The 27,222-nt window shown below is 37.6% G+C and overlaps 1 protein-coding gene across 5 annotated transcripts in view; it reads right to left on the bottom strand.

Annotated features, from left to right (window-relative positions):
* Nucleotides 1–2,657: 2,657 nt before the first annotated feature.
* The window catches only part of ACER3 (alkaline ceramidase 3), a 221,207-nt gene continuing 196,642 nt past the window's right edge, over nt 2,658–27,222 (bottom strand). For 4 of the 5 annotated variants that reach the window (XM_067750445.1, XM_067750443.1, XM_067750446.1 and 1 more), the window contains 4 exons: nt 13,721–13,822; nt 11,528–11,632; nt 6,640–6,685; nt 2,658–6,127 (listed from right to left, as the gene is read on the bottom strand). In XM_067750445.1, coding sequence (XP_067606546.1) covers nt 6,074–6,127; nt 6,640–6,685; nt 11,528–11,632; nt 13,721–13,822 — 307 coding nt within the window. In that variant the 3' untranslated portion in view covers nt 2,658–6,073. The remainder of the gene's footprint in view (nt 6,128–6,639; nt 6,686–11,527; nt 11,633–13,720; nt 13,823–27,222) is intronic. The other variant, XM_067750444.1, reaches the window with a different exon arrangement.

Below are 27,222 nucleotides of genomic sequence, written 5' to 3'. Positions count from 1 at the left end.
AGACCTTTAACCATAGCCATTTTAAGCTTTTTGTCATTCACAGATATTGTTTTACTCTGAAGCCTTCCTGAAAACTCTTGTAATCAGCTACAGGCTTCATTTTCAAGATCTTCTCAGAGATCCATGGAAAAGACTGTAACAGGTACCCTGAGGTACAGGCTTACATAACTTTAAGATCACACCACTGGACTTAATAAGGATTTCCGGAACTAACGGAGAAGCTCATGGGTTCATGAAATTGCTAACCGAAATGAAGAAAGACCTGAATTTATCACATGGGACTGAGTAGAGTGATGAAGAATGATTACGATTCCTTCTATGACTTTTGCTTGGAATATTGCTGGTTCTTCATTCTTTAAATAAATAAATATATATATTTATTTATTTGGTTGTGCCGGGTCCTAGTTGCAGCAGGTGGGTTCCTTAGTTGCAGCAGGCAGCCTCCTTAGTTGAGGCTCCTTAGTCCTGGCTAGTTCCCTGGCCAGGGATGGAACCGGGGCCCCCCTGCATTGGGAGTGCGGAGTCTTAACCACTGTGCCACCAGGGAAGTCCCTTATTACTGGTTCTTTAATGTTCTATTTTCTGGACTTAAGGAATGCCTTTTCTCTTAAGCTATCTAGCACTTACAGCAATTTAGTAGATCATATCTTTGTAAACAAAAATGAAGCATTTATCTTTTCTCCCTGTCTGAACCCTCCAAAATTTGGAAAAAACTCTTATTGAATACTTATTTCCATGGCAATATAGTTATTTGAACAAGTTCAATAAGAATTTGTTCTCCCTGTTAACAGGACACAACTGGAAACACTGATTATATTACCAAGGCTTTGACTGCAATGTCATATTTGAGGATGATGTGCATAGATATGACCAGTTTTAAGGAATTAATAAGGCTGACTTTAAGGAGCCAGTGCTTACAAAGCCCTCCTGGAAAGCTGCCTAGTGCCTGGGTTACAGGGGTCCCAGCCTTACGGGTGAGTTAGGAAGGCCACTTCCTGGCAGGACCAGAAAGCTTAAGATATTTTGGGGACCTGGAGAAGGAGGGATTCATCCAAATGTGAAGGCATGCACGGGAAGTCTGATGGCAAGTTCTCAGCTTGGCTTCCTAGACTCGAGGAATTTAAAAGTCCCATCTGGGATTCCTAATAAAAGTTCAAAAGGCCTGTGTCATCAATTACTATTTTCATTGCACTTATATAAACAATCAGGCCAAGTTTGATGAGACTAGACTCGTTTTGCAAACAAAAACCGTCTTACCTTGATTACCTTTTACAAAACTAGGGTGATTATAAAGACAAATTTTATGTTTCAATGGAAAAGTATAATATACCCATGTGGATTATCAGATTCTAGTCCTGTTCATTCTCCTTGAGCTATTTTCACCTCTTTGTAAGCTGGATCCTGCCATCTTGCGCATTTTGTCACTAATTAACATTTCCAATTTTCTACCATCCTTCTGACTTGGCATTACTAAGAACTAAAACTGCCCTTTTCCTGAAGCCCTGCAAACTGAAGCTGGATGTAACTTTAAGGGATTTACCACCACTACAGTTTGGGCCACTCAGGAAGTTCACCAGAACATGGTCCTTTGAGCTCTGGGAAATAACCACGTGTGTGAGACTGCCACTACTATCCTGACTCCACTGCTTAAATAAAGATGCCTTAAGACCAACATCTAGAAATCCTTTGGATTGACTGCCCTCTGTACTCAAAAACTGAGTCTATATAATCTGCTCCAACTATTAATTTTTGCTTTTCCTTTTGTTTCTCCATACATCTATGCCTTCCTTCCCTTTGCAGATCTCTTCTCTCCTAACTTCTAACCTGAATCTTCTCTCTACAGCCACCAACTTGGCTTCTGGTCTGTGAAACTTCTTGGAAAGTTTTAGACAGGGGAAATAAAAGGGTCCAGAATACACCGCTGGGGCATAAAAAACATTTCGAGCTGAATGCATTTGAGAATCAACAGATGCAGGAAGAGGCTTTTTTCCTGAATTCCCTTTATCTAACTAAAAGCAGAACCTCCCTAAAGGACTCAACTGTCAAATCCTCTCCTGGGAGTTTCAGTGCCACATCTAAAAAGACACTGTCATAGAACTATCTTTTCTCCTACCTATTCTCCTAAGGGCCCATTTATCTTTCCTAAAAGTCATTTGTTTTCCCCTAAGTGCCCTTTCTTGCTGTCCCCTTCTCTTATTAAGATGGTATATAAGCTGTAAATTCTGCCTTAAGTTACATTTTTCTCTGAACTTCCATTTACATATGTAAATAAAAATCTGCCCTTTCTCTTGCTAATCTGTCCTTTGTCAGTTTATTTCACAGGCCTCAACAACTGAATCTAAGAGGGTAGAAGAGAGGCTTCCCCCGCAACTGGAGAAACCGTTAAGTACAGTGGCACGCTCCCATAAACCTCAGGAACACTGGCAGCTTTTCGCCAGCCAGCAACTCCAATTAGACATAAAAGTTTCCTTATTCTTAAAGGAAGTGCAGGAGTTTAAAAAACAGCACTGAAATTTTCCATTCAGACGGGTCCTGACGGTTGCTTTTTTTCACTTACTGTCCCCTGCACAACGGATACTTAGCCAAATTTCAGTCATTACTTCCAAATGTTTACAGCATGGTGAGTGTAATTTTAGACATTGAAAAATAAGACAAAGTGATCAAACTAATTATATTATGGTATTGATATGATGCACAATGTAAGACAGAGGTAGATCTGCATATTGCCACTTAGTTGCAAATTCCAATTAGAACTGGTTCTCTTTGAAACATCAGTTTTACATAAACACTTATCCAATAGCACATCATAAACCACAGGGCTAGAATAATTTTTTTCTGTCATGTAAATGTGGAATTGAGAGCTAAAACTGTTAAACTTAGCAACAGATGATTTTTTTCAAGAGCAAAGTAATATGCAACCCATAGGACTCATAAGAAACCCTTGAACTAAATTATTAGTCACCTCTAGGGACATTGGCTAAATTCTGAGGGTGTTGGCATTAAAACAGAACTTAATTTTTTTCAGGCATTTAAAGATTTTCATGCATCGTGTACCTGAAGTTTTTGGTCTCTTGATTTTCTTTGACTCACACCTCTTCCTCTCCTTTGTATATGAAAAACCCTCTTGGTGTAAGGAAAGCCCAGTCCTGGAAATTTTGCACTGAGGTTAAACCAAAATATTTGAGCTAATTCTAAACCAAATACCACTATTTGGGGGTCTTATTTGTGGATTATTCAAAAACAAATGTTTCTGCTGTTCATCATTAATTTATATAATATCACAAGGATAAAAGAGATCACTTCAGGAGTGGCAATGTTTCATGAAAGCACCAAGGTGTGAAGGGGTAGGCAGGTAGAGTGACCAATCAGATGAACACAACCACCTTTCACCTAGTTTTTCCTTAAAAAGAGTCAAACTGCTTTCAATTTTCTGGAGTGAAAATGGCAGCATAGGTAGTATAATAAAATGTGCAAGCTAACTGCTTCTTTCACATCCTCATAAAGTACTAATGTTTTCTAGAATACAATTTGCTGTAGGGCTCAGAGATGAGCACCTTTCACATCAGTTGATATGCACACAAGCCACTATCTGCTCAAAAGGAAACAGGTCCTTTTGTACACTCTAGTTAACAGCGACTCTCTCAAGAAAATAAAGTGTGTGTGTGGGGGAACGGTAATAACCCAACCCTGTAATAATACAACCCAGAGTCCTAGAAAGGAAAAAAATTAAGCCATATTGAAATAAAGACAATTTAGCAATATCCTAAAGGTCCCCAGTATTTCCACAATACTTGATATGGCACAGATACAGTCTTGAGTGTGCTAATACTTAGGTTGCTAAAAAGGGAGCCATGTGTGAGACAAAAACTAACTTGGAAAATTAAAGAGCCTGGATTTAGTCTCTGCTTTCTGCTCAACCCTTCTAAAACTTCTTTGAAGTTTCATGCCGTTTGTTTTTACAACAGAAACAAGGGTCTTTGAAGACTTGGCCACAGTGTTACGAGTCTCTAAGGTGCTGGACAGCTTTATTCAATAAGAAACTACAGGTGGCAGTGGCTGAACTACTCATTCAACAAACTACTCTAAAGGGCCTCAGTGTCAGGGCATGCTCTCTGTACCCTTAATCCGGCCTTAATACTGCAAAACCTTAGCCTCACAGTGTTTAGCATTGTTAGGAAGGATGTACCTTTGTTTTTATACAGATTCTTTGTACAGAAATACTTCTTAGTGAAAAGTACAAAAACGACAATGGTGTGAAACAAATGAACTCATTAAAAATTGTCAGATGACTGACAGCCTACGTAGTTGCACACGAATGTAGCCAGACTCCAGAATCTTGTGGCAAAATAAAGAACAGTCTTACAGGCTTGTGTTGGAACTGTTTAGTTTATATTTTCCTAAGGCACAACCAAAGTTCTTTTAGATTTATATTTTGGCAAGTGTTTTTCTTGCTAGAGGATCATAAAAGCAGGTGGGAAGTATCTGCCTAATGGCATGTTGGCATGCTAAAGTAAGGAAAAGAGTACTGGACTAAAACTAAGGCCAGCAAGTGAAGAAAAACAACAAAATCTGTATTTGTTTTAAATTTGTACCAAGGCTTCTTACTGAATACTAGAAAAACAACAGAAGTGTCTTATACCTTTGCTTAAGAAAAAAGTGACTTTCCTTTGGAAGCCGTAGCTCAGAATTTAGTCTGGGGTAATGACACCATGTAGTAAAAACAATCTGGATTTTATAATAATGTATAAGCAGGGCAAAGTTGTAAAAATGCTAAATGGTACAGAGCTACAAATATGGTGATATATGAGCAAAGGGGTCAAATCAGGTTTTTATTCCAGGCAGGTGTTATGTTTGTGAAGAGTGATTCAATTTGTTATACATTCAAATCCACATTAGAACTAGCTGCCTTACAATGAGATTTCACTGCCATGTCTTAGCACTTTAATTTTTGGTAGTTCTGTTACAAGTTCAAGTAAGTTAGAGCTGTTTTCAACCCTTATATTACTTTCCTTCAACAAAATGAAGGAGCAGGTATTCTAATAAGCTTTATGTACATAAGATCCTGATCATTTTAGCTCTAGTTCACCCAACACATTTCCCTGGGCATAACCATGGCCTCTCTGAAAACTGGAAAATATTGCATAATTTTAAAAGTCAGAGTATAACGACATTTACTGGTAACTTCAAATGAGTTATTCTAGGAGGATGAAATATGTTTGCCCACCAATCATGTTTGCCTAGCCATAAAAAGTGACAACTTAAAGATCTGCAAAGATCAAAGGAAATGGAGCAACCACCTTTAACTGGGTGGAGGTGGAACATTCTACAGGTGTCCTGGTGGCCTTCATAAAGGTTACAAGATGACCCACCCACCCTGCCGGGCTGTGACCACAAACGACATCCCAGAGCCCACCGCAAATCTGGAATGTGACAAGTATAGAACCCAGTGGCAGGTCTGAGCTTGCTTATAACACTCGGACCAGCACAGAGGCAGACAATGAAGAACTACCAGAATCCCACAGATAGTTCTTTTTTCTTTCTTTTTTTTTACCTTGGGAAACCATCCATGAGGTTACTATGACAAAAATATAAATCAAGGCTGAAATAGCTAAGTGCTGCCTCATAGCTGGCCATCTGGATATGGGGTTTTGCCAGTCCTTAGCTGACTGTTTTCATTATTTAATCAAATATTAAGAAAAGTTTAATTCACATGCAAGCCTTGTCAAAAGAGAGAAAAAGGTTAATTTCCTATGATCAGCACAAACTGTTAACCTGTTAAGAAAAGCCCAATATTTCCAGCATTCGAGTATATACATACACATCATGTCTGTTTCTTTTGAAACATCTTAGAGTGACGGTGAGGAGGAGGAAGACAAATGAGATAAAGACACAAGCTAAACATCCAACAAGCCCCATTCCTCATTCTCTGTATGGCTGGCAGCATTAGTCAGAAAGTCACTCCTTTGCTGCGATGGTCATGATATATTTGAACGTGTAGATCTCTAAAGATTTCCTTAATCATTTGACCCGGCCTATGGTACGTGCTATTTCGTTTTACTGGTGAAATAATTCATCACTGCTTCCTGAGAGGCTCAAACAGGATCACTGGCCAGATTCCGAAGAGAAACTGTTTGGAAACAAGTTAGGACAAAATGAAAGAAGATAAAATTGTTCCATGTTATCCTTGAAAAAGGATGAAAAAGAACCCATGGGCTATGACTACAGTGGTTTGCTAGTGGTTGTCCTGGTATTAATAACCTGAGCAGAGCATATTCTTTGTAGGTCTACACCAGATCCCAGAAACTATTTTTATTTAATTTATTTAAATATATTAAGCATCTACTTTGTCAAGCATAGAGCTGGGCATTTAAATCATCTCAGATCTTTAAAATAACTCTACAATGTAGCTATTAACAGCTCCATTTTACTACTGAAGAAACTAAGGCTTAAAGAAAAGAGACTTGCCCAAGGTCATAGAGCAGTAAGTGGAAGACTTAAGATCCAAGAGCATCTCGTCCCATAGCCTGTACTCTCTCTCTGCTACATCTCCACCCCACCCCCTTCTTCCACCTCCATCCCATCCTCCCATTACCTCCGTCCTCCACACACACACACACACACCCTAGGAAGTGGACTTACCTTCACCTTTGGCCTGTATCTCAGGTAAAGTGTTCTTGTATATAAACTGAAAGAAAAGGGGAGGGGGGGAAAGCTTTTCAGACAAATTTTTTAAAAATTCAAGTATAGTTGATTTACAATTCTGTGTTAGTTTCAGGTGTACAGCAAAGTGATTCAGATAGATATATATAGATATATAGATATATAGATATTCTTTTTCAGATTCTTTTCCATTATAGGTTATTATAAGATATTGAATATAGTTCCCTGTGCTATATAGTAGATCCTTGTTGTTCATCTATTTTATTTATAGTAGTGTGTATCTGTTAATCCCAAACTCCTAATTTATCCCTCCCTCCCCACCCCCTTTCCCCTTTGGGAACCATAAGTTTGTTTTCTATGTCTGTGAGTCTATTTCTGTTTTGTAAATAAGTTCAGACAAGTTTTTAAATTCACGCAAACTGGCTTACTGACAAATTTAACCACAGTGCCTCTGTATATACAAAGAAAAAGCAACACTGACAAATAAACTTTGTTCATTTAGCAACCGTTTTTTGAGGACCTACTCTATGCAGAACAGTTGGCAAGATCCTAAGGAAGATAGAAATGATCAACTCTCAGATTGTAACCTCAGAATGTTTGTAGTTTAGTAGGGAGCATTCTGCTCATGCTTGATGTGATTCATGTCATGATTGCCAGTTTCATCTCTGAAGATATATGGTAGTAAGAATTAAGGTAGTGTATTCCTAGAATATTTTAGAAACGGTTATACCAGCTCTATCAGGATTACAATACAGGTATGAAATAACCAGGAAGGTATCACTTCTTCAGAGAATCCTTTAAAATGAGTCACCTCTAAAGATGAGATCAGATTCTGGGCGTCCCTGGTGGCACAGTGGTTAAGAATCTGCCTGCCAATGCAGGGGAAGCGGGGTCAAGCCCTGGTCCGGGAAGAACCCACATGCCGCAGAGCAACTAAGCCCATGCGCCACAACTACTGAGCCTGCACTCTAGAGCCTGCAAGCCACAACTACTGAAGCCTGCGCACCTAGAGCCTGTGCTCTGCAACAAGAGAAGCCACTGCAATGAGAAGACTGTGCACCACAACGAACAGTAGCCCCCGCTCGCCGCAACTAGAGAAAGCCCGTGTGCAGCAATGAAGACCCAATGCAGCCAAAAATAAATAAATAAATTTATTTAAAAAAAATAAAGATGAGATCAGATTCTAATATATCAGTCCGTACAGCAAAAATAAAGTTAAATTTATCTCTGAAAAATTTATTAAACTGTCCATAACTTAACAGCATACATAGTTTATATATAGTACACGATTTAACTGTATTTGAATAGTAATATACAGTATAAGTACGTATGCAAAACATAACTTTATAGCATGAAAAATTTTCTCCTTTAAATAAGAGAATGAAAAAGAGCACGTATGTTTGAATTTGAGTAACTTAGTGTGGCTATGATGCCATTCTAATGTACCCAAAACTGGAACTGTAAAGAGAAGCATCATATATTATGAATACTTTACTGTCTTAGAATATAATCTTACTCTGACAATTTTTCAGATGTTAATCTCTAAAAGAAAGTTGCCATGTTTTCTCTTCTCTTTAGTGAAGAGTCCTGGACTGGGGCAGAGAAGCCCTGGGTTCCAACCCTTGCTGTCACCTCCACCGCTCCCAACTATTTGTTAAGTACCTACAGCATGGGGGCAAGCACTGGACCCAGAGCTTTATACATACTTCATTCTTAAACTACTGTACTAGGTAGGTATTATTATTCCTGTTTTGCATATGAGAAAGTCTCAAAAAAGGTCAAATATTTCATTCAAGGTGCTACAGCTAGTAAATGCTAGAAGCAGGATTTGAGTTCAGGTGCTGTCTAATCATTATCCAATATATTCTACTCCAACTAGCCAGTGACCTTGAGTGTCACTTCTCTCTGGGCCCCAGTTTCCTTCACCATCAAATTAAGAAGTTATATTAGTTGATTTCTAAGGTCTTGATTGGTCTGGGTAGACAGAAAACTCTGGGCTCAAATCCAGGCAATAACACTAAGATCATGTGTGAGGCACCTGACTTCTCTGAGCCTGTCTTTCCTCAAGTGTAAAACAGGACCATCGTGAGTATTAAAGGAATAATATATATCAAGCCCAGATGAGGCTATGAGCTGAAAATTCAAACTTTTTATTGTGGAAAATTTCAAACATAAACAAAAGTACCTATCATATAAAGTTGTTAAAAATACCTCCTTATCTTCCTTATATTTGCAGCATCTGTGGTGATGTTTCTTGCTACATTTCTGATACTGGTTATTTATGCTTTTCCCCTTTTCTCTTTTAGTCTCACCAGATGGGTCAGCTGTTAAGTTAATCTATCTCAGCTCCAAATCCACTCTTCTATATTCCATCCTATTTGTGATGAAGGAGATGAGACTACAAACTACATTCCTGTCTTGCCAGATGCTCCCTAAGAGGCTCTGCTAATTAGGGCATTTGAGAGAGACTGAAAAGCTGGAGGAGAAAGAAAGGACTTTTCATTTTTGTTTCATTTTTATGAGGGCCACTGGCTTGTGGTTCTTGTGAAGAGCATCCTAACAACACTCCATCACTGTGGCAGCAACAGTTTTTTCCTGTAGCAGCAGTACCATTATTTTAATACATTTATTTATTTTTGGCTGCATTGGGTCTTTGCTGCTGCATGTGGGCTTTCTCTAGTTGTGGCAAGCGGGGGCTACTCTTCGTTGTGGTGCATGGGCTTCTCGTTGCGGTGGCTTCTCTTGTTGTGGAGCATGGGCTCTAGGCACGTGGGCTTCAGCAGTTGGGGCACGCAGGCTCAGCAGTTGTGGCTCGCGAGCTCTAGAGTGCTGGCTCAGTAGCTGTGGCGCACGGGCTTAGCTGCTCCATGGCATATGGGACCTTCCCAGACCAGGGCTTGAACCCGTGTCCCCTGCATTGACAGGTGGGTTCTTAACCACTGTGCCACCAAAGAAGCCCAGCAGTACCCTTCTTAAGAGTCCTGGGTCTCAGCCCCATGGGGACTTTCCTCTGAGCTCAGATACCAGCTCCAGCTGAACAGTGCCTCCTGTTCAGACATGAGTTTGGAGTCCCCAAATTCTTCAATACTCCCCCTGTCAAGAGATAGACTCTATGACTTTGACCAATGGAGTATTGTGAGAGTGATACAATTTGAGTTGAGACTAGGTTATAAAAGGCCCCACTGCTTCCACCTGGTTCTCTAGAGATGCTCCCTCTGAGGCAAGCCATCTGTCAGGTAAGAAGTATTCATTGCTGTATTATATTACACTGCAGTTATGTCCTTGGGACTTCGTAGGCAGTGTTAAAGTGCCAAGTTTTTAATTCTCGGGTTTGCTTTATAGTTATTTTTGTTTCTCCTTTTCTATCATTTGCCAGTTTCCCCAAGCATTTCCTCCCATAACCCTCCCTCTTAAATAGTTATTTCTAATATTCTATGGGCTGAGAATCCAAATATTCAATGCAGTAAGAAGTAGCAAAAAATAAAATAATTATACTTAGAGCCAGAGTTTAAAGAACTCTTCCATGATTAATAACCTTGAGATCTTCACAGTATGAATTCAGTGATCTTTATTTGGTTGCCCAGAAGTTCTTTTTATATCATTCTCAAGTAGTTAAATTCAGGTTGCCTAAATAAGTTGATCTCTAGACAGGTGAGATGCAAATGTTTTAAAAGGTATTCTAAAAATTTCACTAGAGTAAATTTTCACATTGGTTCAAAGGAAAATTTTCTTCCCCTTTCTATAAATATTTCGGCTCTCTCAATTCTTGAGATGAATTTGAGATTAAACATAGACTGATCCCCTGGTAAAGAGATCAATATGTACACATTCATTCATTAAATCATTTAACAATATATACTGAGTGCTTACTATGTGACAGGCATTGATTTAAACACTTGGGAGAGTAGCAGTGAATAAGATAAAGTCCTCGCTCTCAAGAAACTTACAGTCTAGTTGGGGGAGGTAAACAAGTTAACACATGACTGGTTATAAATGCCGTGAAGAAAACTAAGGCTTGGTAAGGGGAAAGAGTGATACAGACGTATTATTTGAGCAGGGTGATCAGAGAGAATTCTGATTCCATTTTTGCTATAAATGGCTGACCTCCAACAAATACTTGAATTTATTTATTTTATTTATTTTTTGGCTGTGTTGGGTCTTCATTGCTGTGTGCGGGCTTTTCTCTAGTTGAGGTGAGTGGGGGCCACTCCTCACTGCGGTGCATGGGCTTCTCCTGTTGCGGACCATGGGCTCTAGGCACGTGGTCTTCAGTAGTTGTGGCGCATGGGCTCAGTAGTTGTGGCGCACAGGCTTAGTTGCTCTGCAGCGTGTGGGATCTTCCTGGACCAGGGCTTGAACCCATGACCCTTGCATTGGTAGGCAGATTCTTAACCACTGCGCCACCAGGGAAGCCCCAACAAGTTCTTTATTAGGGGAACAAGGAAAGAAAAGTGGCAACCAATTTATTTCAGGGAAGGAGACAAATTAAGTTGGGGACTTCAGATACTCGTGCTTTCCCAGTCCCCACTCGGGGGACCTGGCTGCTTTTTTCCCCATAAATTTGTTCTCTATAAACAAAGATATGATGATCAACAAGAAATTGAAATGTTTATATCCTACTTGCACTAAAAAAGGAGATGAATGATCTACTTAAAATGTAGATCATGTGCCAGAGGTCAGTTACTAGAGCTGTCACCCTTTAAAGATGAGAAAACAGCTTCAGAGAGAGTAAGCAACTCGCTTAAGATCACCCGGTGGCAGAGGCAAAGTTGGAACATAAGTTTCTGATTCCGTCTGTGACACTGTTGTATTTGAAGAGTAAAGAAAGAAACACTCCAATACTAGGCTAAAAAAGTCTATTTCCTACCTGAAAAGGATGTGAAGGTAAGAGCCAAGGCCAGTTAAAATATGCCACCATGCATGAAACTGTGTGGTAACAGCTATGATAGGTGGCACCTTCTTTCGAAAGTTCCTGTGTGGAGAGGGGGGGAAATATGCATGTCAATTATTTTTTATATTTAACAACTAATGCTGACAGTCTTAGAGCATTTTGAAATGTCATTCTCAAACACGGCAATTATTTAATTTCCTTATGTCTGCTGTAGCCTGCTGTACTGTTTTCCAAAGTGTATTATGAAGAACGGTATTCCTAGCAGAAGTTCCATGAAGAAATGACTCTTTGGTCAAAACAAATGTAGGAAACAGTACATAGGTTATTGCCCTCTTGGAGACTTGTAATGCATATTAACAAATTATAGGCTTTAAAAAGTCCTACCATAACTAAACAGGTTATCTTCATTTTTTTCAGGTAACCTGCTAATTAAGAAGGAACCCTTCTTTCAGGTAATATCTTATTAACACCTTACGGAACAAGTGTTTCCTGGAAAAACACTTTGGGAAACACTGGTCAACTTAGCTATTCATTCAAGAAACTAGACATGAGCTTTTTCTATGCCCTATGTACAACCATCATTTCAGAAGAGCACCAAACAGTCTATAAAGTCTTTTTGTATTTATAATATTATTTCACTTCATAGTGAGTCTTTCAGGTGGCTTTACAAGCTTTGCTTTCAAGGTGAGGAACCTAAAATGCAGAGAGATTATTGAGTTGCCCCAGTCACTCAGCTAGTGGTACAGCTGAGTCTCAAATTCTAGATCTTTTGATTAAGTGTGTATCATATTAATATTCTCATTTATTAGAGGGGGGAAATTCAATGTGAAACACCAAATTATTTTCTAGATATCCCCACAAATTTTGCAGACATCTTTAAGAACCTACTTTATTTCTTAGTAGAAACAGAGGATCTCACCCAGAGGATGATGACTTACCTCTGCATTGTAAAAGCCCCAGTTGGGGTTCTGATGGATATTATGGTACTGATTCAGAACCACTCACTTAGATTTTAGTTTTTTAAGCAAGATGTATTATTTGTTTATGTGCATGTAAAGTCTACATTTCAAACATATGCAAAAGTAGGCAAAATAATAATGTACCCATTACCCAGCTTCAACAATTATAATTTATGGCCAATCTTGTATCATCTAAACTTCTCCCCTCCCATATTATTTTGAAGCAAATCCCAGATATTGTTATCATTTTACCCTAAATATTTCAGTATATACCTCTAAAAGGTTAAAACTTCTTTAAAACATAACTATAATACCATTTTCACACCTAAAAGATTAACAATAATCCCTTAACATCATTAGATATTCGATTACTGATCATAAGCTTTTTTTTTTTTTTTTAAACACTTGGTTGGTTTGAATCAAGATCCAAAAAAAAGTAATTACATTGAGTTTGGTTGATAATATCTCTTAAGTCTCTTTTAATCTTATGTTCCTCCTTCCTTTTTTGCCCCCTCTGCAATTTACTTGCTGAAGAGACTAGGTCATTCATTCTATAGATCTCCCACAGTTTGAATTTTGCTGATTGCCTTTTTGTGGTGCTATTCAATACATTCCTCTGTTGTCTATGATTATGCAAAACTATTAAGTCAGAATTTTGAGTTGGAAGGATCCACTAGTTTAACCTACTTAACAAGTTCATTTTATGGAAACTGAGGCCCAGACAGACAGTGTCTTAGGTGACAGACTAGAGTCCAGAGACCCAAGATTAAAATTCCAGTGAATATGTAATTGCTGAAAAGGTAGTAAAAAGGAATACTTGCCTTTCTTAGAAAATAACATTAAGCATATTAAAGTACAAAATTATATACACGTATTTCATATGCTTATTACAAATCATTCCCATTTCTTATTTCTTCAGTAAAGCAGATTAGGCAGATTTCAAAGCCCTAGTCAATATTTGATTAACTGTATAGTACTGCAATGCACACACAAAAAATCCCTACAGATGTTATGGAATATTCTTAGGTCCAAATTTTTACATAATTTAAACAAGCATTCCCAGAATTTAGCTTTATTGTGCTATATGTATGTTTTTAATTTCAATGATGCCAAAAATTCACTTCAGTGCACTAATAATTCTATATGCCTATGAAATGGTCTGCTTAATAGATTCCAAAAATATTTTTCAGAGATTGAAAATATATCTTACCTCAGTGAATCACAAAAGATGTTATCTATGTTCCATAATAAAAATCCCAATAAAAATACACCCAAGGATGTATAACCCAGTCCTCTAAGCCATGGATAAACCCTGTGGGTAAAAAAAAAAGCAAAATGAAATTTTGTCAATTCATGTCATGACGAGAGCTTGAAGTCATCACTGTCATGACAGGAAAAGGTTTTCATAAGTATTAAAAGCAAACTTATCTATTAAATTCTCTAATACATTTGCCTATTACATTTAGCCATTAAAAGGTACTAAGAAAAAAATGTGCCACTAAGACTTTGCTAAGTGTATCAAGAGAGTAATCTGAAAGTACCCAGTAACTTTATCAGTCACTTGGAAGAGGCAGAGGGGTGGTGGAATAGAAAGAACATTAATTGAGTCATTTGCTGTGTCAGGCACTACAGTATGTTAGATACACACAATATATATACATAAACACACACACATGAATACAATCTTCAAATAAACTCTGTGAGGCAGGTATTATTCTTTTTGCTTCGCTGATGAGGGAACTGAAGCTTGGTGAGTTATCCAAAATAACAGGTATAGCTAATGTATTTTTTATAGTTTTATCCATCACCTCTAAAAGCTTAGTTTATATATATTTTTAGAATGTTATATAAATGGAATAATACAGTATGTTCTCTTTGTTATATGGCTTCTTTCATTTGGCATAATTATTCTGAAATTCATCCATGTTGTTATGTGTATCAATACTCATTTCCCTTTACTGCTGAGTAGTACGCCACTATATGGATATACCACAATTTGTTTATCTGTCCAAATGTTGGTGGACATTTGTGTTGTTTCATTTTTTCCTATGACAAATAAAACAGCTATGAACATTAATAAATAACTCTTTGTATGGACATATGCTTTCATTTCTCTTGGGTAAAAAGCTAGGAGAAGAGCTGAATTGTCTGGCAGGTAAATGTTAAACTTAAGACAGCTGAACTGTTTTACTAAGTGATTGTATCATTTTACATTCGCACCAGCAGGGTAGGAGTGTTTTTTGTTCTGCATCCTCACTAACACTTGCTATGACATCAGGTTTTTTCATTTTAGTTGCCTCAGTAGGTGTATAGAGGTATCCCATTGTGGTTTTAATTTTTATTTCCCTAATGATTGCTAGTGAGTATCTTTTCATATGTTTATTTGCCAACCCTGTATCGTCTTTGATACGGTGTTTGTTGAATCTTTACCCATTAAAAAAATTGTTATTTGCCTTCTTATTATTGAGTTGCAAGAGTTCTTTATATATTCTAATTGTAAGTCCTTTGTTGGACATATATTTTGCAAACATTTTCTCCAAGTCTGTGACTTGCCTTTCATTTTCTTTTCTTTTGGATTCTTAAAAAAAAGTTTTTTTTTTAAATTGAAGTATAGCTGATTTACAATGTTCTGTTACTTTCTGGTGTACAGCAAAGTGATTCAGTTATATATATATATATATATATATATATATATATATATATATATATATATATATATATACACTTTTTCATATTCTTTTCCATTATGGCTTTCTTTGATGTGTTAATGTAGGTTTATTTTATTGTTATTTTTTGAATTTTTTTAATACAGCAGGTTCTTATTAGTTATCTATTTTATACATATTAGTGTATATATGTCAATTCCAATCTCCCAATTCATCCCATCACTACCATCACCACCCCCATTTCCCCCCCGGTGTCCATACATTTGTTCTCTACATCTGTGTCTCTATTTCCGTCTTGCAAACCGGTTCATCTGTACCATTTTTCTAGATTACACATATATACGTTAATATACGATATTTGTTTTTCTCATTCTGACTTACTTCACTCTGTATGATAGCCTCTAGGTCCATCCATGTCTCTACATATGACCCACTTTCATTCCTTTTTATGGCTGAGTAATATTCCATTGTATATATGTACCACATCTTCTTTATCCATTCATCTGTTGATGGGCATTTAGGTTGCTTCCATGACCTGGCTATTGTAAATAGTGCTGCAATGAACATTGGGGTGCACGTGTCTTTTTGAATTATGGTTTTCTCTGGGTATATGCCCAGTAGCAGGATTGCTGGGTCATATGGTAATTCTATTTTTAGTTTTTTAAGGAACCTCCATACTGTTCTTCATAGTGGTTGTATCAACTTACATTCCCACCAACAGTGCAAGAGGGTTCCCTTTTCTCCACACCCTCTCCAGCATTTGCTGTGTGTAGACTTTCTGATGATGCCCATTCTAACTGGTGTGAGGTGATACCTCATTGTAGTTTTGATTTGCATTTCTCTAATAATTAGTGATGTTGAGCAGCTTTTCGTGTGCCTCTTGGCCATCTGTATGTCTTCTTCGGAGAAATGTCTATTTAGATCTTCTGCCCATTTTTTGATTGGGTTGTTTGTTTTATTAATATTGAGCTGCAGGCTTCCCTGGTGGCGCAGTGGTTAAGAGTCCACCTGCCAATGCAGGGGACACAGGTTCGAGCCCTGGTCCAGGAAGATCCCACATGCCGCAGACCAACTAAGCCCGTGCACCACAACTACTGAGCCTGTGCTCTAGAACCTGTGAGCCACAACTACGCCACAACTACTGAAGGCCGCACACCCAGACCCCATGCCCTGCAACGAGAAACCCGTGCACAGCAACGAAGACCCAATGCAGCCAAAAATAAAAATAAATAAATAAATACATTTATTAAAAAAAATATTGAGCTGCATGAGCTGTTTATACATTTTGGCGATTAATCCTTTGTCCATTGATTTGTTTGCAAATATTTTCTCCCATTCTGAGGGTTGTCTTTTCATCTTGTTTATAGTTTCCTTTGCTGTGCAAAAGCTTTGAAGTTTCATTAGGTCCCATTTGTTTTTGTTTTTATTTCCATTGTTCTAGGAGGTGGATCAAAAAATATCTTGCTGTGATTTACGTCAAAGAGTGTTCTTTCTATGTTTTCCTCTAAGAGTTTAATAGTGTCTGGTTTTACAGTTAGGTCTTTAATCCATTTTGAGTTTATTTTTGTGTATGGTGTTAGGGAGTGTTCTAATTTCATTCTTTTACATGTAGCTGTCCAGTTTTCCCAGCACCACTTACTGAAGAGACTGTCTTTTCTCCATTGTATATTCTTGCCTCCTTTGTCATAGATTAGTTGACCATAGGTGCATGAGTTTATCTCTGGGCTTTCTATCCTGTTCCATTGATCTATATTTCTATTTTTGTGCCAGTAACATACTGTCTTGATAGCTGTAGCTTTGTAGTATAGTCTGAAGTCAGGGAGTCTGATTCCTCCAGCTCCATTTTTTTCCCTCAAGATTGCTTTGGCTACTCGGGGTCTTTTGTGTATCCATACAAATTTTAAGATTTTTTGTTCTAGTTCTGTAAAAAATGCCATTGGTAATTTGATAGAGATTGCATTGATCCATTATGGTTTATTACAGGAAATTGAATATAGCTCCCTGTGCTATACAGTAGGACCTTGTTTTTTATCCATTCTATATATAATAGTTTGCATCCACTAATCCCAAACTCCCAATCCATTCCCCACCCCCACCCCCCACCCTTGGTAACCACAAGTCTGTTCTCTACATCTGTGAGTCTGTTTCTGTTCTGTAGATAAGCCTCTTTGTTGCTCTTTTTCAAAATTGTTTTGGCTCTTCTAGGTCCTTTGCAATCCATGTAAATTTCAGAAATTGTTTCTCAATTTTTACCAAAAAACCTGCAGAGATTTGGATTGTGATTGCTTTGAACCTATAGATCAATTTGGAGAGAACTGACATCTTAATAACACTGAAGTTTTCTAACCCATGAAAATGATATATCTATTTATTTAGGGCTTCGTTAATTTTGCTCAGTAAAAAACTGTTCACCACAATATACAGAGCTTGCATATATTTGTTAAATTTAATCCTTAAACATTTGATGTTTTTGATGGTACTGTAAATTGTACTTTCAAAAATTTCACTTTCCAATTGTTTGGTGCTAATACAAAGAAATATGATTTTTGAATACTGACTTGAATCTCGTGACCTTGCTGATTTCCACTTATTGCTTCTAGTAGTTTTTTGGTACCTGTTCTGTGGTATTTTCTGTACACGATCATGTCATTTGCAAACACTACGTTGGATAGGACTTCCACCAGTGTAGTGTTGAACAGAAGTGGTGACAACGGATATCCTTGTTTTATTCTTGATTTTAAAGGTAACTTTTAAAAACATTTCATGACTAAATGTGTTAGATGCTGTAGTTTACAGGTTGAGAAAGTTTCATTTTATTGAGTTTGTAAAGGGTTTTATTTTGTTTATGTGGTTTACTTAGATCATAAATAGCAGCTGAATTTTTCAGAATGCTTTCTCTGAATCTATTGCTATCATCATGCAGTTTTTATATTCTGTTATTTTAACTATAAGTATTTGCATATAAACAAATGAAAGGGGTGATTAACTTAGAAATCATCAGGAAAGCACAAACCTGGCTGTGCACGAAAAGGACATTATTGCCACTGTTTGATGAAGGTTCTCAGAGATGAGCTTAAGAGAGTCATAGTACGCCTTCAGCTTTTCTGAGTTTATCATTGCCCCATTTGAGGGAGGCAAGAATGAGTCCCAGGAAGCACAGAGCTCAGCACAGTGAAGGCATTTGGCAGAACTGCAGTGTGGGCCAGGTGCTGAGATGTGACAGGGATATGATCAGTGGGGGTGGGATACTCTCTATTTTCTCCTTCTAAGCTTACTTACCAGGGCCAATCTTCAGCTCTCAGAAGTAGTTCAAAGCAAAATTCTTCTGTGGGGTGAAATGAATGTCTTTGGTTATCCAGGTAGCAGGGCACGTGAGAGAGAGCAAGAACTTCATCAGCACATGGTCCATGCAAGCTAAGTACAGATAAGATTCTGGGGACAGACTACCTATATATTATCAGTTCAAGAGTAGTATAATACAGAATGCCCTCAACATATCTGTGTCTGGAGTCACACTGCTTCATTCTGGGCTGGCTGCCTCTCTAGTGTACTGCTATCATCTGAAAAGTCCCTTCCCTTCGCCTTCACCTTGGGAATTGCCTTCACCTCTCTCTGTGTTGGATTTCCTATGTCTTGCATCCTATGTCTTCCTCCTTTTTGGTTTTCTCTCTCATTTTGGTCAAACACGTCCTTCAACAGGTTCCTGAGCAATAGTTTATGGAATATAAGTTTTTTTGAGAACTTGAATGTATGAAAATGTATTTTGTCACCATATTTTATAGACAGTTTGGCTAGGTTACTATCCTATAATTCTGGCTTCCAGTTTTGCTTTGGTAAGTCCAAAACCATTCTGATCCCTGATCCTTTGTGTGTATATCTGCCTTCTAACTCTATAAACTCGTAAATGTCCTTGTCTATAATTCTTAAACTGGCATGGGTCTATTTCCACCCACTCTTTCATATTGAATGCAATTCATCATATGTCTGGCACTGTCTCCTCATTCTTTTTTTTTTTTTGCGGTACGCGGGCCTCTCACTGTTGTGGCCTCTCCCATTGCAGAGCACAGGCTCCGGACGCGCAGGCTCAGCGGCCATGGCTCATGGGCCTAGCCGCTCCGCGGCATGGGGGATCTTCCCGGACCGGGGCACGAACCCATGTCCCCTGCAATGGCAGGTGGACTCTCAACCACTGCGCCACCAGGGAAGCCCCTCCTCATTTTTAAAGAGTACAAAACTAAAAAGGTGATCACAAGCTCTGAGCATGTGGTTGAGGGCTTTAGACTAGTAACCTTCACCATAGGGTTATTTTTCTGGGCCAATTGTTAGGGAACCCCCAATATCATCAGGTCTTTTAGGCTGCTCATATTCCCTATAAGAAGATTCTTTCAATATTCTGCCTAGATGTCTTTGCATTCAGCATTCATAAAGCATAAGGTCACCCCATTTACCTGATTTCAGTATGGTATTTGCGTGCTCAATTGTGCCTGGCAAAATCCAACCTAGAGATACTGTTCACCCTTTCCAGAGAATAAACCTGCAGACTTCTGCAGTTGCTCCATGGCATGCAGTTGCCTAAGCAATTAACAGTTTCTTAAAGCTTTTAACCAAACCTCTTTATTTTAGACCCCTCCTCCATCTCCTTTGCCAAACTGCCTGTTGCTGCTAATGCCTGATACTCAAGAATCAATTCTCTGATGTAAACTGGAGATTCTTGACTTAGAATCTGGCTTTCTTGGGTTAAGGCAGTTAGCAGTAATCCATTTACTTTCTAGCTTCTAAAATTTTATTGAGTCTTCTCCTTGTGGATTTATGCTTTATAAATAAATTCCTTTGTTGTAGTCTTAGGGTTTCAGAAAGGAACAAAATTAGATATGTGTTGATCTTCAACACTGTACTTATTTTTTTATTAATTTCTGCCTTTTATCAGTATCATTCTTCATTTCTCATTGGGTTTATTCTATTCATCTGTTTTCTAATTACTCAAGTTGAATACTTAGTTCATTATTCTTCAGCCTCTCTATTTCTAATATAAATATTTAATGTAAACATTTCCCTCTAAGAACCACTTTAGCTACATCTTACTTTGGTTTATAGTATTTTCATTATGATTCCATTCAAAGTATTTCAATATTTCTATTATGATTTCTTTTTTAACTCATATTTACAAGTATAGTTTTAGGTTTCCCAATATATGGGCTATTTTGATTAATCCTGTTTTGTTTTAACTAATTGTCAGAGAACATGCTATGCATGATACCAATTCTTTAAAATTTGTTGAACTTTGCTTTAAAGCTAGTATTGGCAGATTTAATAATTACTCCATGCATGGTTGAGAAGATCATGCATCCTTTAATTGTTGAGTATAGTAAATCATTTTGTTACGTTATTCAAATTTTATCAATCTTATTCATATTTTTTGGGCTGAGTTACTGTGTTAAAATACCTCCTCATGATAGAGTAGTTACCTATCTCTCCTTTGTAATTCTGTCAATTTTTGTTTAAAGTTTTCCATACAAGTTTAGAGTTGTCTTTTTTTGGGGTGTGGTAAATTGAATCTTATAATAACAATGTAATGAACACATTTGTTATGAATAATGCCTTAAATTTCTTTGTTATTAAAATAGCTACTCCAGCCTTCTTTTAGTCAATACTTGTATGGCATGTATCTTTTTGTATCTTTTTCTTTCAAAATTACTATGTATTTATATTTTAACCATGTTTCTTATGAACAGTAGATACCTGGATTTTTCCCCATTTGAGTCTTTGTCTTTTAATTGCTTAGCTCTGTTCATTTATATTTACTGTGACTACTGATATATTTTGAATTATTTCTACCCCTTCATTTTTTGCTTTGTATTTGTCCTCACTTTCTCTGCATCCCTTTTCCCCCTTCTCCTGATTTCTTTTGGATTCAGTTTTTATAATCCCATTTACTCCTTCAGGTTTTTGTAACTGAAATTGTGAAATCAATTACTGTTTTTAGTGGTTACCAAAAAAGCACATGTAAAATCCAAAATTAATCACTGAATGTACCCTATCCCCAAATAAGAAAGACCTTAGGAACTATGTGACTAAGATTATTCTCTTGTATCTCACGTTATTTTGTCATCATTTTAGTTCCTTAAAAGAAAAAAAAAACTCTCAAATTAGATATTATTAAAGTCATAATATTTTGTTCAGATAGTCCCATAGGTTTTTCACTTTTTCTCCTTCACTGTTCTTTCTTGTATCTCAACTCTTCCTCCTAAAGAATATCTTTTAGAAGGTCTTTTAGTGAGGTGTACTAGTAAAATTGTCTCAAAATGTTTTCACCTAACCCTTGTTCTTGAAAGATATTTGGGTATACAATTCTAACTTGATGGTTAATTTCTCTCAGCACTTTGAAGGTAATAGTCTACTGTGTTTTGGCTTCCACTGTTGCTGCTGATAAGCCTGCTGTAGACTATTTGTTATGCCTTTGTTGGTAACATGTTTTTTATGTCTGGATGTTTTTAAGATCTTAGTCTTTGGATTTCAGCAATTTTAGTGTGCTTTTTGAAAACAGGTGTCAATCAGGATTCAACTGCAGATAATACCTCTATCTAAAGCAGAAAATAATTTAATAGTTTCAATTCTGAAAGAAATGCTCAACAGATTTAGGCTCTCTGGGAATGACTTACAAACACTACTACAGAATTATCTTGCCAAAGGAATATTTTTCTTTTTCACATTTATGAAGCTGGAGAACTGGAAAGCCTCTGGACCAACTGCTGCATCCACCATCATACCATCATACCATCTTAGCTATAATTCACAGTCAGGAAGCTGCCATCACACCTGTTTGTTCCACAGCTATGATGCACACCCTAGATCCATATAAGTAAACAGATGCCTACATACTACCACTTCTCCTTCCCACTTAACTTGCTTCTGAATTCAAGACTCATGTGAATACATGTGATTGGCAAAACACCTGAATGTATCTGAAAACTTACCTGCAAAGGTAAGATGGGAAATATAGGTTTTAGCTTTTTAGCATCTACATTACAGGAAGGCTCACTTGAAAGAGGCTGAAACAAAGTTGAATGAGTTAATCTATCAAATCTGCCATACCTGAGAAAGATTTTCTTTCATTTATCCTGTTTGGGAATTATTATTTTTGAAGCTGAAGAGTTATGTCTTTTACCAATTCTAGAAAATTCTCACCTATTATCTCTTTGAATATCTCTTCTTTCCCCATTTTTGCTATTCTCTCTCTTTGGAACTGCAATTAGACATGTTATTTCTCTGTGACGCTTTCTGGCTTATTTCTTTAGACTTGTCTTTCCATTTAATTAATTCTCTCTTCAACTGTCTAATCTACTTTTAACTTATCCATTGAGTTTTTTATTTCAATGATTTTTTTTTATTGAAGTTGATTTACAATGTTGTAGCAACCTCTGCTGTACAGCAAAGTGACTCAGTTATACACACACAGACATTCTTTTTTAATATTCTTTTCCATGATGGTTTATCACAGGATATTGACTATAGTTCCCTGTGCTATACATCAGGACCTTGTTGTTTATCCATTCTAAATGTGATAGTTTGCATCTACCAACCCCAAACTCCCAGTCCATCCTTCTCCCTCTCCCTCTCCCTCTCCCCCTTGGCAACCATGTCCGTTCTCTATGTCTATCAGCCTGTTTCTGTTTTGTAGATAGGTTCATTTCAATGATTATTTTTAATGTCTTTGATTCTTTTTCAAATCTGTAATTTCATTTTTAATAATCTCCTGTTCCTTTTTCATATTTTAATTTTCTCTATTTTTTCATTAAATATTTAAAGAATAGTTACTTTATATTTCAGCATCTGATTTGCGGGGGTTATTTCTGCTGTTCTGTTTCTCCTGACTTTTGCTTATGGTAGCTTATTTCCTACTCTGGTTTTAGAATTATTGATTGTGCACATATGTTTGAGCACCAATCTGTGGAAATCCTGAGGGGCCTACATTAAGGTATATTTCTTTGAAGTTAATTTGCTTTTGCTTCTCTTAGATACATTGGGACTCTATAAAAGGTGGATCAGTTTGAGTTAATTTTACATCTTGAGGTTTCCCAGACAATGAAGGTTATGTACATTTGAATCTCAAACATGTGTGAAGGCATACTAGTGATTATAGATTCTCAGGGAAGTAATATTTCCTACCTAAAACTGAGGCTGAAAGACAAGTTGCCTTGTCATCTTCTGTTACTGAAGGGCACATTTTTTTCTAGCCCAGGCTTCCACTGACAGTATCTCTTTGATGGTCCTGACTTTATGTGTACATGTGTGTGTGGTAGTGGAGAGGGAGTTCCAACTGCTCATCTTAAACATGCCCTAAGCTTTGTCTTCTATCTACCTTCAATCTCAAACCTAAAGTTCTGATTTCCTGGTATCTGCAAATGCCTTCAAGTTGATCATGATTTGTCATGATCACTTGTCAGTCTAGTCTTCAGCTCCACCTTTGGAGTTAATGCTTTGGAATTTTCTTTACATTCTTTTGAGCTCAGCTATGCATTTAAAAGAACATCTATTGTATTTTATCTGGAATTTCTAGATGTTTTGTTACAGGAGAGATTTTCACGTATCTTGTCAGACATAATAAAAGAAACAGAAGTTTCAGAGTTTCAGTTTGATTTTAAAAATCTTTACTGATAAGCATTATTCTGAGTTCCAGGAGTTATCAAGATAACTAAGACTTCAAGAAAACTTACAATCCAGTTGGGCAAAGAGATAAGTAAATAATGAACAGTACAAAATGATCACAAAATGGAGATATAAGAAAGAAGCTGTGGTAAAGCAGATGGAAGAAAGACGTTTTTATTTCATAGGATTTCCATTTTACATAGGTCCATTATTTATTTCTAAAAGTATTGGTACCCTATCTATCAGACTTGAATTTAAGGCAAGGACTGTATTTTATATGCTTCTTTACATTTCCCTAAGGTGCCTAGACTAAAAACTGGAGACTTCTGCTTCTGGGAAGATGAAACGAACATAATCTTCCCTATTTTTCCCACTAAGTACAATTTAAAACCTTGAACATTATATATAAAAAACATAAGAAGACTCTGAAAGGTGGAGAGAAGGAGGCAGACTGGTTCAGGACTTTGGGACCCGAGTAATGCTACTGTGATAAATTCCATGTGTTTTCTTGTTGCCTCAGACACCTGAGAGTTGGAACTGAAGAAACTAGTAAACCAGAAACACCACTAGGCACAGACAAAAAACAGCCCAACAAAAGCCTGCTCTCTCTCGAAAGAACCAGGAAAAAGGCAGTCTAGCAAGATAGAAAACTTACACAATAACCGCTCTACAGCCAAACACTACAAAAAAAAACTGTGGCCTCACCCCCATCCATTCTCAAAGCCTGAGTGGGAAGCCTAGACTTCATTCCTCATCAGGCCCTAAGAAGGTGCCCTAACCTCCTGCCACAGTAATGTCAAGAAGGAAGGGGCTGGATCTTTCCCCACCCAGCAGTAACAAGCTCTCCACCTCCTGCAGTGTCAGTGGAGACCACATGGGGAGCCTGAACTTCCATCTTCATGTGGTAATAATGAGGTGGTATGAAAGTAGAGCTACTGGGGAGTCAGAATTTCTACCACTGACCAGAGGTAACAAGGTCATACCACTGAGCTGTCAGTGGAGGCCACATGGTGAGAAATAATTAGGCACTCTTGCCCTTCCCAGGCAGGGTGGTATCAGGAAGGCCTAGTAGAGAGTGGAAATTGCTACCCCAGCTCAGCAGTAATGAGGAGCTCTTTCCCCCCATTTGTGTGTCAAGAGATGGCAAGGAAGAACCTGGACTCCTACCAGTACCTGGCAATAATGAGGTGGCACTCAGGGACCTGTGGGACTATAAGGAAGATCTAGCATTCATGTTATTGGTGTCCCAGAAGGAGAGGAAAAAGAGGGCAGGAATGAAAAAGTACTTCATGAAATAATGGCTGAAAACTTTCAAAGCTGGCATACACACACACATAACAAACACAAACAAACAACAACACTATAACCCACAGATTCAAGAAGCTAAACCTACGTCAAACAGGTTAAAACCAAAGAAATCCACATCAAGACACAACACAGGCAAATTTCTGAAAACTAAAGACAAGGGAAAAATGTTGAAAAGCAGTAAGAGAAACAATACCTTACCCTACACCATATGCAAAAAACAATCTGAATGACAGATTTCTCATCAGAAAACTTGAAGGCCAGAAGGATGTGGCACATTTTTCAAGTTTTAAAAGAAAAGAACTGTCAACCTAGAGTTCTATATCCAGTGAAAATATTCTTCAGGAATGAAACAGAAATCAAGACATTCTCAGATGAAGGAAAACTAAGAGGATATGTTGCCAGATCTACCCTAAGAGAATGGCTAAGGAAGTTTTCAAAACAGAAAGGAAATGATGAAAGAAGGAATCTTGGAATGTTAGGCAGGAAGAAAGAGAAATGGAAAGAGTAAAAATTTGGTTAGATTATAATACATTTTACTTCTCTTGAGTTTCCAAAGTATGATTTATGATTGGGGCAAAAATCAAAACACTATCTGATGTGGTTATAAATGCATGCAGAGAAAATACTTAAGATAATTATATTTTAAATGGGGCGGGAAAAAGGCAGTGTTACAGGTTGAAGTGTTTTCCCTCAAAAAAGATATGTTGAAGTCCCAACCCCCAGTATCTTAGAATGTGCCCTTATTTGGAAATAGGATCATTGAAGATATAACAGTTAAGATAAGGTCATGCTGTAGTGGAATGGGCTCCTAATCCAATATGGCTCAAATTCTTGTAAGAAGACAGCCATGTGAAGACACAGAGACACAGGGAGAACACCATGTCATGACAAAGGCAGAGAATGGAATTATGCAGATAAGAGTCAAGGAATGCCAAAGATTGCCAGCAAACCACCAGAACCTAGAAAGAGGTGAGGATGAATCCCCCTACAGGTTTCAGAGGAAGCATGGCCCTACTGACACCTTGATTTTGGACTTCTAGCCTCCAGAACAATGAATTTCAGTTATTTTAAGCCATCCAGCTTGTGGTGTTTTGTTACAGCTGCCCTAGGAAACTAATATAGGTATGTAAAGGGAAGGTAAGATTTCTGCACTTTACTGGAACTGGTAAAATGTTAACACCATTAGACTGTGATGTTATGTATGAAACCGAGCAGGGCCCTGTGGGGTTCCTGGGCATGGAGGCCTGCTTTGTCTCCCATTTCTTGTAGGCAAGACTCCAGCCTCCATGACCTTCCCTGCAGATTTGAACAGTTGCTAATCAAGGGAGGAGCAGCCAAGAAACCACCTAAGGAAAGAATAAAGGCACCAGAGAAGCCCATCAAGATTAGGAGACCACCTGAGACAAGATGAAGGGAGTGCAAGCGCTGCACACACCCTAATCTTGTCAGCAACCCCACCCTGGAACTATTGCTATAAGACCCCTCATCAAACCATCCCAGATTGGGACACACAGTTTTCGAGGGCAGGAGCCCGCTGTGTCCCCCTTTGCCTGGGAAAGCAATATAGCTATTCTTTTCTACTTCACCCAAAACTCTGTCTCTGATATTTGACTTGGCACCAGTGTACAAAGGGTGAAATTTTGGCATCATGTATATATAATGTAATACTAAAAACAATCACTAAAAAAACTATACAAGGAGAAAGACTCACAAACACTAGAGATATACTACAATGGAATTCTAAAAAATGTTCAAGTAACTCACAGGGAGGCAGGAAAAAGAAAATATAGAATAAACAGAAAACAAAACATAAAATAGTAGAATTAATCCTTAATATAAAAATTATGTTAATATAAATGATCTAAATAAACCAATTAAAAGAGACTGGAAAAGTGGATTCAAAATCATGACCCAAGCATATGATATCCAAAAGGAAACTCAATTCAAATATACCAATACAGGCAGGTTGAAAGCAAGAGTATGAAAAAGTGTATCATGCAAACATTAATCAAAAGAAATCTATGTTGATATGGCTATATTAATGAGAGATGAAGTGGAGTTCAGACCAAAGAAAATGACCAGAGACAGAGAA

This window comes from Pseudorca crassidens, chromosome 9 (assembly GCF_039906515.1).
Source record: "Pseudorca crassidens isolate mPseCra1 chromosome 9, mPseCra1.hap1, whole genome shotgun sequence".
Classification (NCBI taxonomy): domain Eukaryota; kingdom Metazoa; phylum Chordata; class Mammalia; order Artiodactyla; family Delphinidae; genus Pseudorca; species Pseudorca crassidens.
Note: the sequence above shows the minus strand (reverse complement) of the source record. Positions and strands in the feature narration are given on the sequence as shown.